The sequence below is a fragment of the Micropterus salmoides genome, unplaced genomic scaffold (assembly GCF_014851395.1).
Source record: "Micropterus salmoides isolate LMB-PRFRI ecotype aquatic unplaced genomic scaffold, ASM1485139v1 Ms_hic_scaffold_15, whole genome shotgun sequence".
Taxonomy (NCBI): Eukaryota; Metazoa; Chordata; class Actinopteri; order Centrarchiformes; family Centrarchidae; genus Micropterus; species Micropterus salmoides.
In genome coordinates, this window is record NW_024040596.1 from 27,236,918 (window position 1) to 27,251,584 (window position 14,667).

At 40.3% G+C, this 14,667-nt stretch overlaps 1 protein-coding gene across 1 annotated transcript in view; it reads right to left on the minus strand.

Annotated features, from left to right (window-relative positions):
• The window catches only part of kcnh3 (potassium voltage-gated channel, subfamily H (eag-related), member 3), a 141,508-nt gene that overhangs the window by 9,357 nt on the left and 117,484 nt on the right, over positions 1–14,667 (minus strand). The window contains exons 9-10 of the mRNA XM_038721357.1: positions 13,258–13,457; positions 12,658–12,907 (exon numbers count right to left, since the gene is read on the minus strand). Coding sequence (XP_038577285.1) covers positions 12,658–12,907; positions 13,258–13,457 — 450 coding nt within the window. The remainder of the gene's footprint in view (positions 1–12,657; positions 12,908–13,257; positions 13,458–14,667) is intronic.

The window sequence follows — 14,667 nt, forward strand, 5'->3', positions numbered from 1 at the left end:
AACTTTCTCCACCTGAGGGGAATCATTGAAGTTGGTTAAATAAATAAAACACAGACTGACTGAGCTGCAGATCATCAAAGACAGAAGATGAAAGAAATGGACCCTTAAAGTCATTTCAGCAAGAACAGGTGGGAGAATGTTTTGGATTGCATGTTTAATGTACTTAGGATTTCATTGTTTAGACTTAACTTTTTATAAATATATCCAGTCCCCTCCAAAAGTATTGGAAGGCAAATTCCTTTGTTTTTGTTGTTCACTGAAGACATTTGTGATTAAGATCAAAAGATGAGTATGAAACAAGAGTTCAGAATTTCATTTCTCATGTCGTGGTATTCACATCTAGATGTGTTAAACAACTCAGGACATACCACCCTTTGTTTGAACCCACCCATTTTTCAAGTGAGCAAAATTATTGGAACATTTGACTGACAGATGTTTCTTGTTGCCCAGGTGTTGCCTTTTGGTCCAAACATTAAATAGCTCTGCATGACTAGTCTAAGTTTTCAGCCTTGGTTCAAACCTATAAAGACTGCATTTCCTGTTAAAGAGGATAAACCAACATGAAGACCAGAGAGCTGTCTATGGGAGAAAAGCCAGCCATTGTCAAGCTGAGGAAAGACGGAAAATCGACCAGAGCCATTGGACAAACACTGGGCATAGCAAGCACAACAATTTGGAATGTCCTGAAAAATAAAGCAACGTCGAACAGGTCGGCCAAGGAAAACAACAGTAGTTGATGACATAAATATCGTGAGAACTGTGAAGAAAACCTCCAAAACATCAGTGAGTGACATCACCAACGACCTCCACAGTGCAGGGGTGAAGGTTTCACAATTCACTGTTGGAAGAAGACTCAGAGAGCAGAAATATAGAGGCCACACCACAAGATGCAAACCACTCATCAGCAGGAAGAATCAGAAGGCCAGATTGAAATTTGCAAAGAAGTACAGAGATGAGACGCAAAAAACACAATCTTATGGATGATGAGACCAAGATGAATCTCTAGCAAAGTGATGGAAAGGCCAAAGTGTGGAGAAAGAAAGGAACTGCTTATGATCCGAAGCATACAAGCTCATCTGTGAAGCATGGTGGAGGTGATGTCATGGCTTGGGCGTGCATGGCTGCTTCTGGAACAGGCTCATTAATATTTATTGATGATGTAACTGATGATAGTAGCAGCAGAAACATTTTGTCTGCCATTTTACAGAGAAACGTATTGAAACTAATCAGGAGGAAGTTTATCATGCAGCAGGACAATGACCCAAAGCACACTGCCAACAAAACAAAGGACTTCATCAGGGGAAAAAGTGGAAGGTTTTAGACTGGCCAAGTCAATCACCTGACTTTAACCCAATAGAGCATGCATTTCACCTCCTTAAGAGGAGACTGAAGGGAGAAACACCCTGAAACAAATAAGAAATCACAAATGAAGAATGCAACAGTTTGGCGATATCGATGGGAATATCAAACCCCGGAGTATCAAAGGAATTTGCCTTACTGTTCCAATACTTTGGAGGGGACTGTACCACCTGCAAAAAAAAGCACTGAATAGTTGTTAGTATTAGTTTCCTGAAAGTCAGAGTTGGCCTGTTGTGTTTGCTAAGAAACATGCAAACAGGGGGAACTCCTCAGCCTGTGAAAACAGTTGTATGTGTCCTGTTAGCTTGGTTCCAGACCTCTGAATTACTGCCCATATCTCATTGAGATGTGCTCAGTGTTTCCAATCAATGCTTTGTGCCAGGTCCAGAAAAATGGGGACGCACTAAGATTGGCAAAGCTTACTTAGACATTTAATCGAGGTGTATTTCCTTGATAAACACATCAGTACTAACATGAACATGATGTCTGACTGAATAATGCAAGTAGAAAAGGCAAAGCAAGTTAAAAAAGTTAAACTAAGTGTGCTCACAGGGGAAAATTGGTCTTATAACATTTTAAATAGTTGAAATACGGAAAGAAGTTGATGTGGCAGACAAAATACAATTAGTGAAAGAAGCTGAAAAGGCAGTTAAAGTGAAGCACTGTTTGAAGATGAAGTATCGGTTAAAGTGAAAGTGCTGAAAGAGTTGAATAATGAGTATACGTTCAATCACTGACAGCATCTAGAACTGCCAAAATGTGATAGAGCAGTAAGATGCAGCTGAAATGTAATCACTGAAATCCTTAGTTAAACAACAAGATTAGTTAAACAAAGGACAAATCGACATGTAAGAGCTGAAAACAATTCTCAGTTGAAGAGTAAGAGTTCAAAGCAGCCGATGAAGAAGAGACGAAGGCAAGGGAAGTGTGTTTTTCCAATGACTGAAAATGCCGTTTTTGGGACGAATAAATCATTCAACAGACATCAGCTAACACGAACGTGATGGCAGAGTGAACCAGAAGAGTGCAGATCTCCGCCAGGTGTGTCTGGGGTCATGTGGGTGGGGAACAGGGAGTGCAGGGCAGGCTGTGTGTCCAGCATGCATGCATTAGAGTAGTGGAATTAATTTTGCTATTTAGATATACGCAATGTTTTTAATAAAGTGTTTTTCTACAGTATAGCCTCAATTTTCAACAGGATGCATAGAGTATGCAGAGTATGCATGAGTAGTGTAATGGTACTGTAACCGAGTGTCCTGGGTTGGCCTAACTATATAAACTTAATAAGGAAACAACAAACAGGATGGATTTAAACATTCTTATATATTTACTTTTTAAATTTATTTAGAACATTTTGTTATAACACATTACAGAAAATAAACCCCTGCCTACCTCCCTCTCCCTCCCAAAGAGTTGAATCCCACTCAGTTGATAACATAAACAAGGATTAACAGAAGTTCATAGATGTATATCATAACATATTGAGTATAGAATTATTTATCTGCAGATGCTCCGGTTCAAGATGAGACCAAACCTTTCTATTGGAGGTCAGTTTTGAGGGACGACAAAGGCCAAAATTTGGCATGCAACAGACTAAGTAAGTGTTGCTTTTATCCTAGCCCTGTTGTAACGCATATCGTGAAAAGGGTGAATACAGCTGAGAAGATACAACTCTAAGCTTTACAAGTCAGTAACATAGATTTAAATAAAATGTGAGTCAGGTCCTTGAGGATACAGTCATAAATGTGCACAAAAGATATTAGGCTGATGGGTTCAGTGGTATGCAAGATTAGCTGCGCACACACACACACACACACACACGACCAAACAATGATCCCCTCCAGGCTTATGGCTGACGGAGATAATAATGAACTAAAAACAAAATGGCATTACATTCTGATTATCATTGTTTTCTGTGGCTCTGAAGGAGCTTTGGGTTACTTTTGTCGCCAGGGTTATCATTGTTTTGGCCTAGAGACTACACGTTTTTACCAGGCAGAATGAGTCCGAGTTTCTTTATTGGAAGTGTGTATCCACTTTTTCTCTCGCCATATTAGTGACTTAAATGTCAGGATATCTCAGCCTCGGCTTCTTTAAATGTTGTTTCTTTCAATTTATCTCTTCCAACCTTATGAAAGTCCAACACTAGATTGCTGGAATACTCCTTTGATATAAAGTATAACTGGGTACAAACATTTCAAGTTATTTAACTATTTTTAAAAGCATCATTGCAGTGAAAGACATTTTGTTTTCTGGCTCTCCTTCAGCTGCCCTCAATCCTTTGCAAGATATGTACAGATGATTCTTTTTCAGAAAGAATTATGGGCACCATCCATTGTTTCTTTCAAGGTAATCGTGTTTGAGAGGATTATTTTTTAAAAGCCTGATGAGGAGGAGAGTTTTGTCGGTGCAATGCAGGAATGCTGCCTGTTGGTATTTCACAGAACAACTAAACCGCTGGGAGGACCAAAATCTTGTTACTGAAGATAACAACAGTCCTGCTCTGGTTCATCATACCCCCATAAGTTTATTAACTGAGAAAACAGCATGATGTCAAAAAGAAAATGTATTATGCTCTATATTTGGCAACATTAATTTGTGAGGCTTTTGACTGACAAAGCCCCCTGCAGTATTAAGAAAAAAAAAAGGGAAAAAGTCAAACAAAGACTGCTTAGGGGCTGCACAGCCACACAGTGAGGAAAAGAAAGAGAGGGTTGGAGAAAAACAAGCAGAGAGGGAACAGAGGCAAGATGGGTGATGGAGTGTGGAGGAGGACTAAAAAGAGGCAGAGAAGATGAAAGGGGGGTGGATGAAGAGGGACACAGTGTGGGGGTGTCTGTACACTGGCATGGGTTGATTGAGAAGAAATGGATGGGCGGGGTGAGAAAGGGAGAAGGAAGGGGAGAGGCGGTGGAGAGTGGGAACTTGGAGAGTACCATGTGAGCAACAGCAGCCAGTGTATTGGACATGGTCCTTCCCCTCCTCCGAACCTCTGACCACATCATGCTGTCGCCACCCTCTGTCCAACATCCTCACTTCCTGAGCCCCTTCACCCATCTGTGCCTCTACTTCATTTGGCATGATGGGCTCTTCACATGCTCCGTCTGTCGTCCCCCCCCCCCCCCCCCCCCCACCTAACCACCACCACCATCACCACCGTTCAGCTCCAATTGTCTTTTATCACAGAGATGATGAGTGGCAACGGCGCCAAGAGCGGCGGCAGAGTCAGAGAAAGGATTTGCAGATAATCACAGCAAAATGTTAAACTTGGCAGGAGATGAATACTTGAAAGTGACATCTGAGAGTGTGCATTTGTCTCGTCTTCAACGTGTCTGCATCAGTGTGTCTGAGTACAGGTGAAAGAGACGAGGGCAGGGAACAAAAACGCATGACAGAAGCTCTTTTTATCACTGTCAGTAATTGTGAGCCTTGTGTGTGTGCGCTACCAGTTTGTTCTTCTCTGGTATTTCTTTGGTCCTTGCTCATTTTTTAAAGTGGAACTGCAGCTGATATTTCATACATCACTAGTCCAGCCATGCTAACAAATTAGGCAGCTTGGCCTAGCGGGGGATGTAATGAAATAAAAGGTCAATTTCTTTTTCTTGTGTCACACGCCATTATTTAAATTTTAAGTAACATATCTCTCCATGTAATACGCTGCTTTGGTGTGATCATTGAAGTAAAGGTCAATTTCAGATCGCATTTATGTAAGTGTTACATCACTGGTCCTGTTTTAATTACATTTGCATAGAATTAGTCTCGGTGTTGATTGGCCCAATAGGTGCCTGCATCATTCACGGGGACGTATTTCATTTGTCATGCATGGATCCAAATGTTTTATATAGAGATTACAAATTACACTTTAAGCAGACATATGTCCAGTGTGCATGCTGCAGCCATTTCAAAACAGCAGCACTACAGCCAGTGATTGTCAGCTTGCAGCCTAGAATATATGGGGGGAAAAATTGTCCGCAGCTCATGAATGGTACAAGTTGCACTTCTGCAGCATTTACCTGTTTTTAATTGGTGGAAATAATACATTTTAGTGATTAAATCTCAGCATTTCCGTTCCGTTCCAGCTCAAAATTATGTTGCTTATAAGTGGAGTGTGTGTGTATGTGTGTGTGGACAGAATTTAATGTCTACGTTTAATACGTGGTTGCACTTCAACACAACACAGAATGGGTCAGACTGGCCTTCAGTTTGAAATGAACCGTTTAAATATCAGCACAGACACGGTACAATTCCTGGAAGAACGCAGGTTCTTGGTAAAGACCATGATGGGCTGTACCATGTGATGCGCTTCCTGGGCTTTGCAGGGCTTTTCACCATTAATAATCAAGGTGCTTTAATAATGTAAAATATATCCATTATTAATACCAGCACAGCACCACATTCTGCCTGTTTGTGTGTGTGTGTGTGTGTGTGTGTATCATGATCGAGATCAAATATGGGCCGTGGGCTTGGCATTTGAAAATAAATCCACTTCATGTCACACACACACATACACAGGTACAGATACAGACCATTAATTCAATACATCTTGACCTTTAGAGAAACTGACTTTGGAGACAAATACATCTGTCCTTGCTGCACACACATGCACCTCCCCCTTACTCCCTCATTTCTCTGTCTATCACTATCTATTACATGTTCACGCTAACACACCTCAGAAAAGCTTGCCCAGTACGCTGGATTAGTGTTGCAAAGGCTCTGAAGCACATCCAGAGGAAATTAGATTTCAGGCTGCGAGACAGCCAACTAACGACGAAAGTAGCTGTTACAGGTGCGACATGGCGTCTGACCACAACATTAATAATTTGTATGATTTTGTTGTGTTGATCCAAAATTCCAGTGTTGTTTGAGTTTTACATTTGCTACTAAACGTTGGCTGATCCAGAAATTTCTTCTTAAATTGCTGTGTGTGTCTGCAAACCCAACTACCTCACAAAATAAGTGAATCTCTTAGGCGGCACAGGGATTAGCTTCTGATGTTACCAGACCATTAATAGAGGAGTGTTAGGTAAACTTCATCCACTCTGTTAAGCCAGGTCCTTACACAGCAGTGATACATCATGGGGACACAGAATACTCGAGCGAGTGGCTGAAATGCAGATTTGCAGCATTTTGACCACAGTAGAAAGAATTCAAAAAGAAAGTTAGCAGCAGTGAAGAGTTTGTGTCAAAGTTCATATTATATACATTCATTCATTTTTCTGTAACAACTTTGGTGATCCCTGCACTTTAGGTAAAAATGAACTTTTATTTTATCCAATGCTTTGGTTTATTACTAAAAGCATGCACCCCATCTGTAGGCCTCCACTGTGTTTAGTGGTAATTAGTTAATGTTAGCACAATAAGATGATAAATATTATAATTCCTATTGAAGATTTTATTGGACTTTAATATTTGTAACCCACAGAAAGCAATCCACAAATGTGTACTATGATGCGCAAATATTTCACTATCTACAAATGTGTATATTTACATTTGTGATGTGTAAAATAATATCCATGAAAATACAGTGACTTCTACACACAAAACTGTTTTTGCACATTTGCAGATTGTTTGTGGGTCACGTTACAGTTGTAACTTCCTTTTTACAATAGTAAACTATATACACTTGTACAGAAAACTTTAGACTCAGTAGAGTCCAGTGGTCCAGCAGAAGCAGAAGTTTTTGTCTCCTACAGATGACCCTGGGTACTGCAATGGATATTCTTACAACTCATGAGAGGCGATGTCGCTACTGCCACCTGCTGGTGTAGCAAATAAACTGCTCTCACATTTACAGATCTCTATTTACAGATCTCTGTGGTATAGAGTGGACAAAATTCCACAAATGTGTAAAAAGGAAGTCACAAATGAAACGTGACCTGCAAATTGACGGAAAGCAATCTGCAAATGTGCAAAAACTGTTTTGTGTGTAGAAGTCACTCTGTATTTAAGTGGATATGATTTTACACATCACAAACATAAAAATTTGTAGATAGTGAAATATTTACGCATCATAGTACACATTTGTGGATTGTTTTCTGTGGGTTACAAATATTAAAGTCCAATAAAATCTTCCATAAACTCGTAAACATAAGCATGTTAGCATGCTGATGTTAGAATTTAGCTCAAAGCACTGCTTTGCCAAAATACAGCCTCACTGAGCTGCTTGCATGGCTGTAGAAAAAAACAGATTTTTGTTGAGTTTTCTTCATCGTAATTTTTCAACGCTGTTATGGAAATAAAGTAAGCCACGTTCAGCCAGGGGTGGTGAAGACATTTCGGAGACTGATGAAGATTTTCTGATGAAGATTTCCAGAGAACACCGATATCCTGATCTGCAGACTCTCTCCTTTTCAGCTAATGACTCTAAGGGTGACCTGCCTTATCTTTCCTGTTACCTAAATTAAGCCCCCTGAGAAATATTCTTCATAAATGTTGTAAGCATCACAAACAAAATTTCATTCCCCGTTTCACTGACGCTTTACCTACTCACATATTACAGTTCATAAATAAATTTGTTTTGTGAAGCGACAACGGTGTGGTTAAGGTTTGGCTAGGTTTAGGCACAAAAATTACTTGGTTAGATTTAGAGAAAGATAATGGACAAGCAGACTTTGTTGCTCTATAAAATGTCACCTGACATTCCTTTTACATTCGTATGGCTGCTAGAAGGCTTTGTCACTTGACAGTAAAATGTTGTTTTCGGGCACTTGCTCAATTGGCTGATGCTGTCATTTTTCTTCCTGCAGCTGTCACGTCAAATAGACCAACAAGGAATAAAGAAGAACAAAAGGAAAGTAAATAAACCCCAGAGCCTTTTTAATTATAATAGAGTAATCCAAGTGTGACTTGTATTAAGGTATACAGAAGACATGTAATGTGATACTGGTAGTGATACTAGTCGCTGTGGTAAAAGCTTCTGTGCAGAGCATGACTCTCTGGTTTTTTCCTCCCACACACTGTCTGCAAATCCGTCCTGTTTAATATTAGGCTTCACTGGAACACAACTCCGCCTTCACATCCCCAGAGACCAATGTGAGCGAGGACATATGATCACACCATTTTACAAATGCCAGTGGGCACACAAACACACACACATTTCCCTCACACAGTTACATGAAATCAAAACTCATTCTCACTGCGTTATCGTCTGTGCGCAATGCCCCTGTTGCCATCTATTCCAACTGATGAGCTGCACGCGCACACTCACATTTTACACACTTTTATACAAGTTCACACTGTTTATTTCATTTTTAAACACTTAAGACAAAATGTTGCTTTTTGTGACTCTCACCATTTGTGGGCAGACACTGTATGCTTTTTAGTAATCTTGCGGTTGCGTTAACTCAGACTACACGTTTTGAGTGCCGTCTCTGCACAGACGAACCGGACAATCCACTGTTCACAACGTGGGAGTTCACACTGAATGTAAACATGAAAATCCCCCATCGGATTTGTTCACTGTAAATTTGAATTACAGTTTTTCAAAACAAGATGTCTTAGTCCTCATAAATGTTTAAAAAAGGAGAAAGGTAGCGTGATTTTGAGAGTTCTACTTTGAATAGAAACCAGAAAGAGAAAAGAGATGAACATGGACCCATAAATAAATGCGAAATTATGAACTAAAAGGTCTGTTATGCCCTCAGGTTTACAGTTTTAGCCACAACAGGCAAAATATAACTCCAAGTTCTTGTTAACGTTTACAGAGGAGCAAAAGCATCCTGACTGGAAACATCACCAACTGGCATGGGATGTGCATGGTCCAGGACAGGAGAGCTCTGCCGTGGGTGATTGAAACCGCTCAGAAGATCATTGGTACCCATCTCCAGAGCATCAGTGAGGTGTAGTGCCTGCAGAGCCCAAAGGATACTAAAGGACTGTACCCACTCTGCTGCCGTCTGGCAAGAGATACAGAAGTATCTGCTGTTGCACCACCAGACTACAGAGCAGCTTCTTCCCGCAGACTGAGACTCATCTAAATTATTTAATTTTATCATGGCAGAAGGTGGAAAAAGCATTTTTGTTGGCAGAGCCAGCAAACGAAGGGGATCAAGACATTTTTCCTTCACATTTCATCACATTTGTTTTAGAAAATTCATGTTTTAGTTTGTTTTAATGCTACCAGAGTCTCTCTTATTTTGGTAATGATTGAGGTAATATTTCAAACCACAATCACACTGCTAAGACTTCATATTGGCATGTGCCAAGTTACAACAAACATCACTGCAAGCTGCCCACAAATCATCTACTTCACCCAGAACAGAGTGCTAATTACAGCAGCTGGCTGCCAGTGAAGAAATATAACAAAAACAAATATTTTGAAAAACTCCAATGACGGCTCATACAACAACACTGATCATATGTTTTCCAAGACAGCTTGTTGCTCTCCAGGAGATGTTATTTTGGTATATTTTCAAGACGTTCATGATTTAAAATGTTTTGTGTGTGAACCCTGATAGCTGCATTTACTGTTAAACTTAAATACTGTGTACATGACTTGTTCTTGGATAATATGCTGTATTTTACTCACACAGCCATAAACCGAAAGACAAAATCATTCAGATACACACTCATGGTGTAATTAAAGTAAACTTACATACAGTTAAAGGTCCAGTGTGTAATATTTAGGAGGATCTATTGACAGAAATGCAATATAATTCCATAAGTATGTTTTCAGTGCCGTATAAAGACCTTATGTTTTTATTACCTTAGAATGAGCCATTTCTATCTACATACACCGCGGGTCCTCTTACATGGACCTCGCCATGTTGTACCGCCATGTTTCTACAGTAGCCCAAGCAGACACACTTCCCTACAGAACGTGTTTCCTCACTACTGTTGAATACACACGAAAAAAGACAACCAGTTACGTTAGTAGTAGTAGTAGTAGCAGTCGTCTGGTTTATTAGAAGTGAGTCGGCCACCGTAGCTTCCCCTGTAAAAGGAGGGCTGAGCGATGACTGATGGTGCATTCCTGTAGTGTCGGAATAATCTGAATATTTTTTTCCTCCTTAAATCTTTATTGAAAAAGGAGAAATAAAGTGTACATGGGACATAAAGAAGCATACAGAACTTTGATTTGTGCAAAATCAAGTATTGCAAATACATATTTTGCAAACATGTCATTTGTATTATGTTTATAACAGTTAGTTTGCTGTGCATGTAGAGTGAACTAGATCGAGATGTCTGCGAGTTGTTTAAACGCCTTATAAAGCTATTCCAACACATCTTTGTAGTAACGTCCATGTTGATTCCACATTCCAACTTGAGAGCATTTTTACACACACTGAAGTGGGAAGAACGACTTCACAGCTCAGGAAATGGGACCATCCGAGGCGCATGTGAATGCACCGTGAGATACCACTACAACTTACACGCTGAACCTTTAAATACTCAAGTGGTGGGCCCAATATTTGACAACCAAACTGTGGAGCTATGCTCTCACCACAGCATCAGTCATCAGTCAGCAGCATCAACACAAACGTAACGTCAAGCTTGAAGGTTCATAGCTGATTTTGGAAATAGAAGTAAATCCTGCGCAAAGTGTACTTCCTGGAAATTTTCTGAAACTTTCAGTCACATCTTGCAGCCTTCATCTAGTTAGTTAGATGGAGGCTCTTTAGTTCAAGCTCTGGAACTTTTCCAGTCAGTGGAATTGTGCTGACAAATCTTTGGTTGAAACCAATACCCTTTTCCTCCAGATTTCCTCTGATGAAGTATGAGTTTCTGTAGGTGGCAAGCTTTCCCTCCTTTGTCTATCTCCATTGTTCCTAAATTGTCTTATCTATTACTGGGAGAGTCTTTTGTGAATTGTTTAGAAGGTGAGCTGTTCATCTGAGTAGCAAAACAAATGTGACTGACAACCTAGGTTCTGAATATTGCATATTTGTCACCGTGAAAACTACTACAGAGTTGAGAATGTGAAGGCGATCCCTGTGATCTGCAGAATGCATATGATGCCTGGGGAGCAAACATGTTTTTCAGGGCTTTTATGGTTCTCATTTATTCGTACTATCTGCAGCACAAACAAGGGACAGGAGAGTCCAGCTGCCTACAAACATCAACATTCATTCGTCTCTCTTTCAATGTCTATATGTGATGCCATATGTGAGGTCTGATAGCAAGACTTCCTACATCTCTATTTGCACTAGATAGCTCAATGGCTCAACACTGTGTGAAGCATCGAGTCTGTGTGTGTGTGTGTGTGTGTGTGTGTGTGTGTGTGTGTGTGTGTGTCAAGCATGGTGATAACTCTTTAAAGCAGCAGAGCACAAACAACAGCTCTTTATCAGCTCTCTCTCAGCCCTGCCTTCCCTGTTGTTTGAGTGATACACACACACACACACACCTGTTGTGTCTTTTCCTGCCTCCTCCTTTCCTACATCTCCCTCATCAACCAAATTTCCACTCAAATCCACATCAAGTTGTTCTTCAGGTCTGATTGGATGAAACCAGCTGTGAAATCATTTTAACTGTGATCACTGAACTAAGAGATGATCTCTCTACTTTTCCTCTCCAACGTCCATATTCCATTAACAGCATTTGATATCAAACAGTAACATATATACCTGGTTCTTGTCAGTTTTCTTCAAATTCTCACCTTCATTAACTATGCAACACATTGTCCCGCAGATCACGATCATCCCACATCCTCTCATTAAGTCTTAGTTTGAAAGGTAATTGTCTACCGAAGCCATGGGGGTATTGTATTGTTTTCATCCAATTCATCCAAAACACACATTTACACATAATTTCCTTCAAACAATAAACCACCCTTGTTGCATTTTAGTCTAATTAGGTAATCAGCATGTCTTTCTAAAAGCTCCATTTGTTCAGCTGAAGTTATTTTGTTATCAGTTTTTGCTCCTGTCTCTTCATTCATTTGAAAATATGGTGAATCAAACAGGAACATAACTTGAATATTGAAGGAAAAACAAAAGTGGAAGCTAGTGTGTTGTTGGAGTTATTTCAGATTTCAGAAGACCCACAAACCTGAAATAAAAAGGTATTGTATATATAAACACAGTAGGGGCACATAAATAGAAAAAGAAAGCAAAATAGCTGAACAAGCACATGCTCTCTGCTTTAACACGTACTACCCAGTATGCCAATATCTCTCAAGTATCTACTTTTCCAAACAGCTGCTTGTGTCGCTATCAAGACTCTTTTATCTGGGTCCCCTGCACTCTGAACTATATCACTGTATACATTCCAGTATTAGCCAAAGCTAAAAGTTCCATAACAAGTACATGACCGTGTTCTTGTCTATCTGTAGCCATCATCCTGTTTCATCCGACTTACCCAGTATGGCCAGCACAGTGTTGTCTTTCAGGACCTCCATGGAGCCCGAGCAGACGAAGTAGATGGCCTGCAGGGCGTCTCCCTGCCTGATGAGGAACTCGCCCGGAGCGCAGAAGGAGGTCTTGATAATGAGCGAGAGGGAGCGCAGGCAGCCCCTGCTGGCCGACTCAAACAGGGGCAGCTGGAGCAGCTCCTTGTTCAGGTGCATGGCGATGTCGGCCCTCAGCTCGTCTGGGAAGTCTTTCAGTAGCTGTAAAGTGAGACGGGGTTCACATTTAACAGGTGCTCTTTCTAAAGACTTGCAATGGCTGCATCAACTCAAAAGCAGGCTTCCAACAGCCTTTCACAAAACTACACCACCTTTAATTACCTGAACTAAATACATTTAGCACAAAAGATTTGAATCTTTTGTGTGTAAAGACAGTAATCAAAGACAAAGTAAACATACAGTTCACACTCTTGATGAGGTATGAAAGGACAATACACAAACTTAATTAGTATCTATTTATGAAATCAATATAAAGGGTGCAATACTCACTCATTCATATCCTTCTGTATTATATGTGTATTGAAGTGAATATACGTCTGCTCTCTCCTCACCTCATTAACGTCTATTCCGTTGTTGACCGACCAGGTAGTCTGGAAACACTCCAGCATGCGCTGCTCCAAGGCCTTGGGCAGCCGATGGACCCTGATGAAGTCCTTCAGGTCCTTGGTGCGGGTGTGGTAGAGCGAGCGCCGTGAGTACATCCTCTGGATGATGGCCGTCACATTACCAAACACCACTGCATGCATCAGTGCTAGAGACAGAGGAAAGGTTGTGTGTTTGCGGTATGACACAGATTTAATGACAGTGAGTATGACAATGAGTAATGAGTTATTTGATTGGCTTTTATCTAGAATGGCCCTCAGAAGATTTCCATAATGCTTCTGCACAGCAAAAAGCTTTATAGGACGTCCTTATAAGCCTCAAGAAGTTAAAAAGCAGAGGGCTTAAAATGACTTAGCTGTTCTAAAACCACTGTAAAGTACTGCCTCAAGTGGATTACTGCTTTCAGAAAAAATCTGTAACACTACTGAAATAACAATGTTGAATGAATCTTTTATTTCTACTGAACAAAACAACTACATTATTATTCTAAAACAGCTCTAATCCTGGTATGAGCAGTTAGTCTTGGTGTGGGTGTGGTATTAATATTTACTAAACACTTCAACAGTCACAGTCAGGTTTGCTTTGAATGTGAACACAGCTAACAAGCTCCCACCCAGTGAGGAAACAGTGACTGGATCTATTTTTATAATTTACTTTGCTGAGTGGGCTGCATAGCAGTTTCTCTCCCTAAATTTAATTCTTGCCCAAGTAGAAAAGCTGCTGAAGCAGCGTTCAGACCACAGGACACTTACACAGTCCACTGACACCCAAACTAATGGCATTATTTTAGGATGACTGCTCCTTCAGGCAGGGTGACCCAACTCACATTTTGGAAAACTGTAAAATGTATACGTTTCTGTCAGTTACAGCTCAAGGGCACACACTGCTTCAACAAAGCTCGCCACTAGAGAACTCTAAACTCAGTATGAGGATAAAAAACAGAGAGAATAATGAAGCTGTAGTTTCCTCTCTCTCCTGTTCTCTCTCTGTTCTGCTTAGCTTGCTCTGCTTTGACGGAGAACTGTGCACACATCGCTGTGGGTTATTAAAAATCAATGCAACACAAAAACACCCAAATTTAATTAAAGAATGAGAATAGCTTTAGTTTCTGTTTTTCTTATTGTTAACAAATCCCATGAAAAGACCAAACCAGCCACATGTTTATCCATCTCTCGACACTTCTGACTCCCTTTCTCTGTCTGTGGCCACAAGCAAGGTTCCTACTGAAGATGGATCTTTAAAAATGGGTCCAAATATACAGTTTCATTTTCAAGGTCCACTAAATTCCTTAAACAGATGGACACTGAATTTTTAGCAAATGTTATTTAATGAGCAGTAAATAGCATATCTGTTAGAAA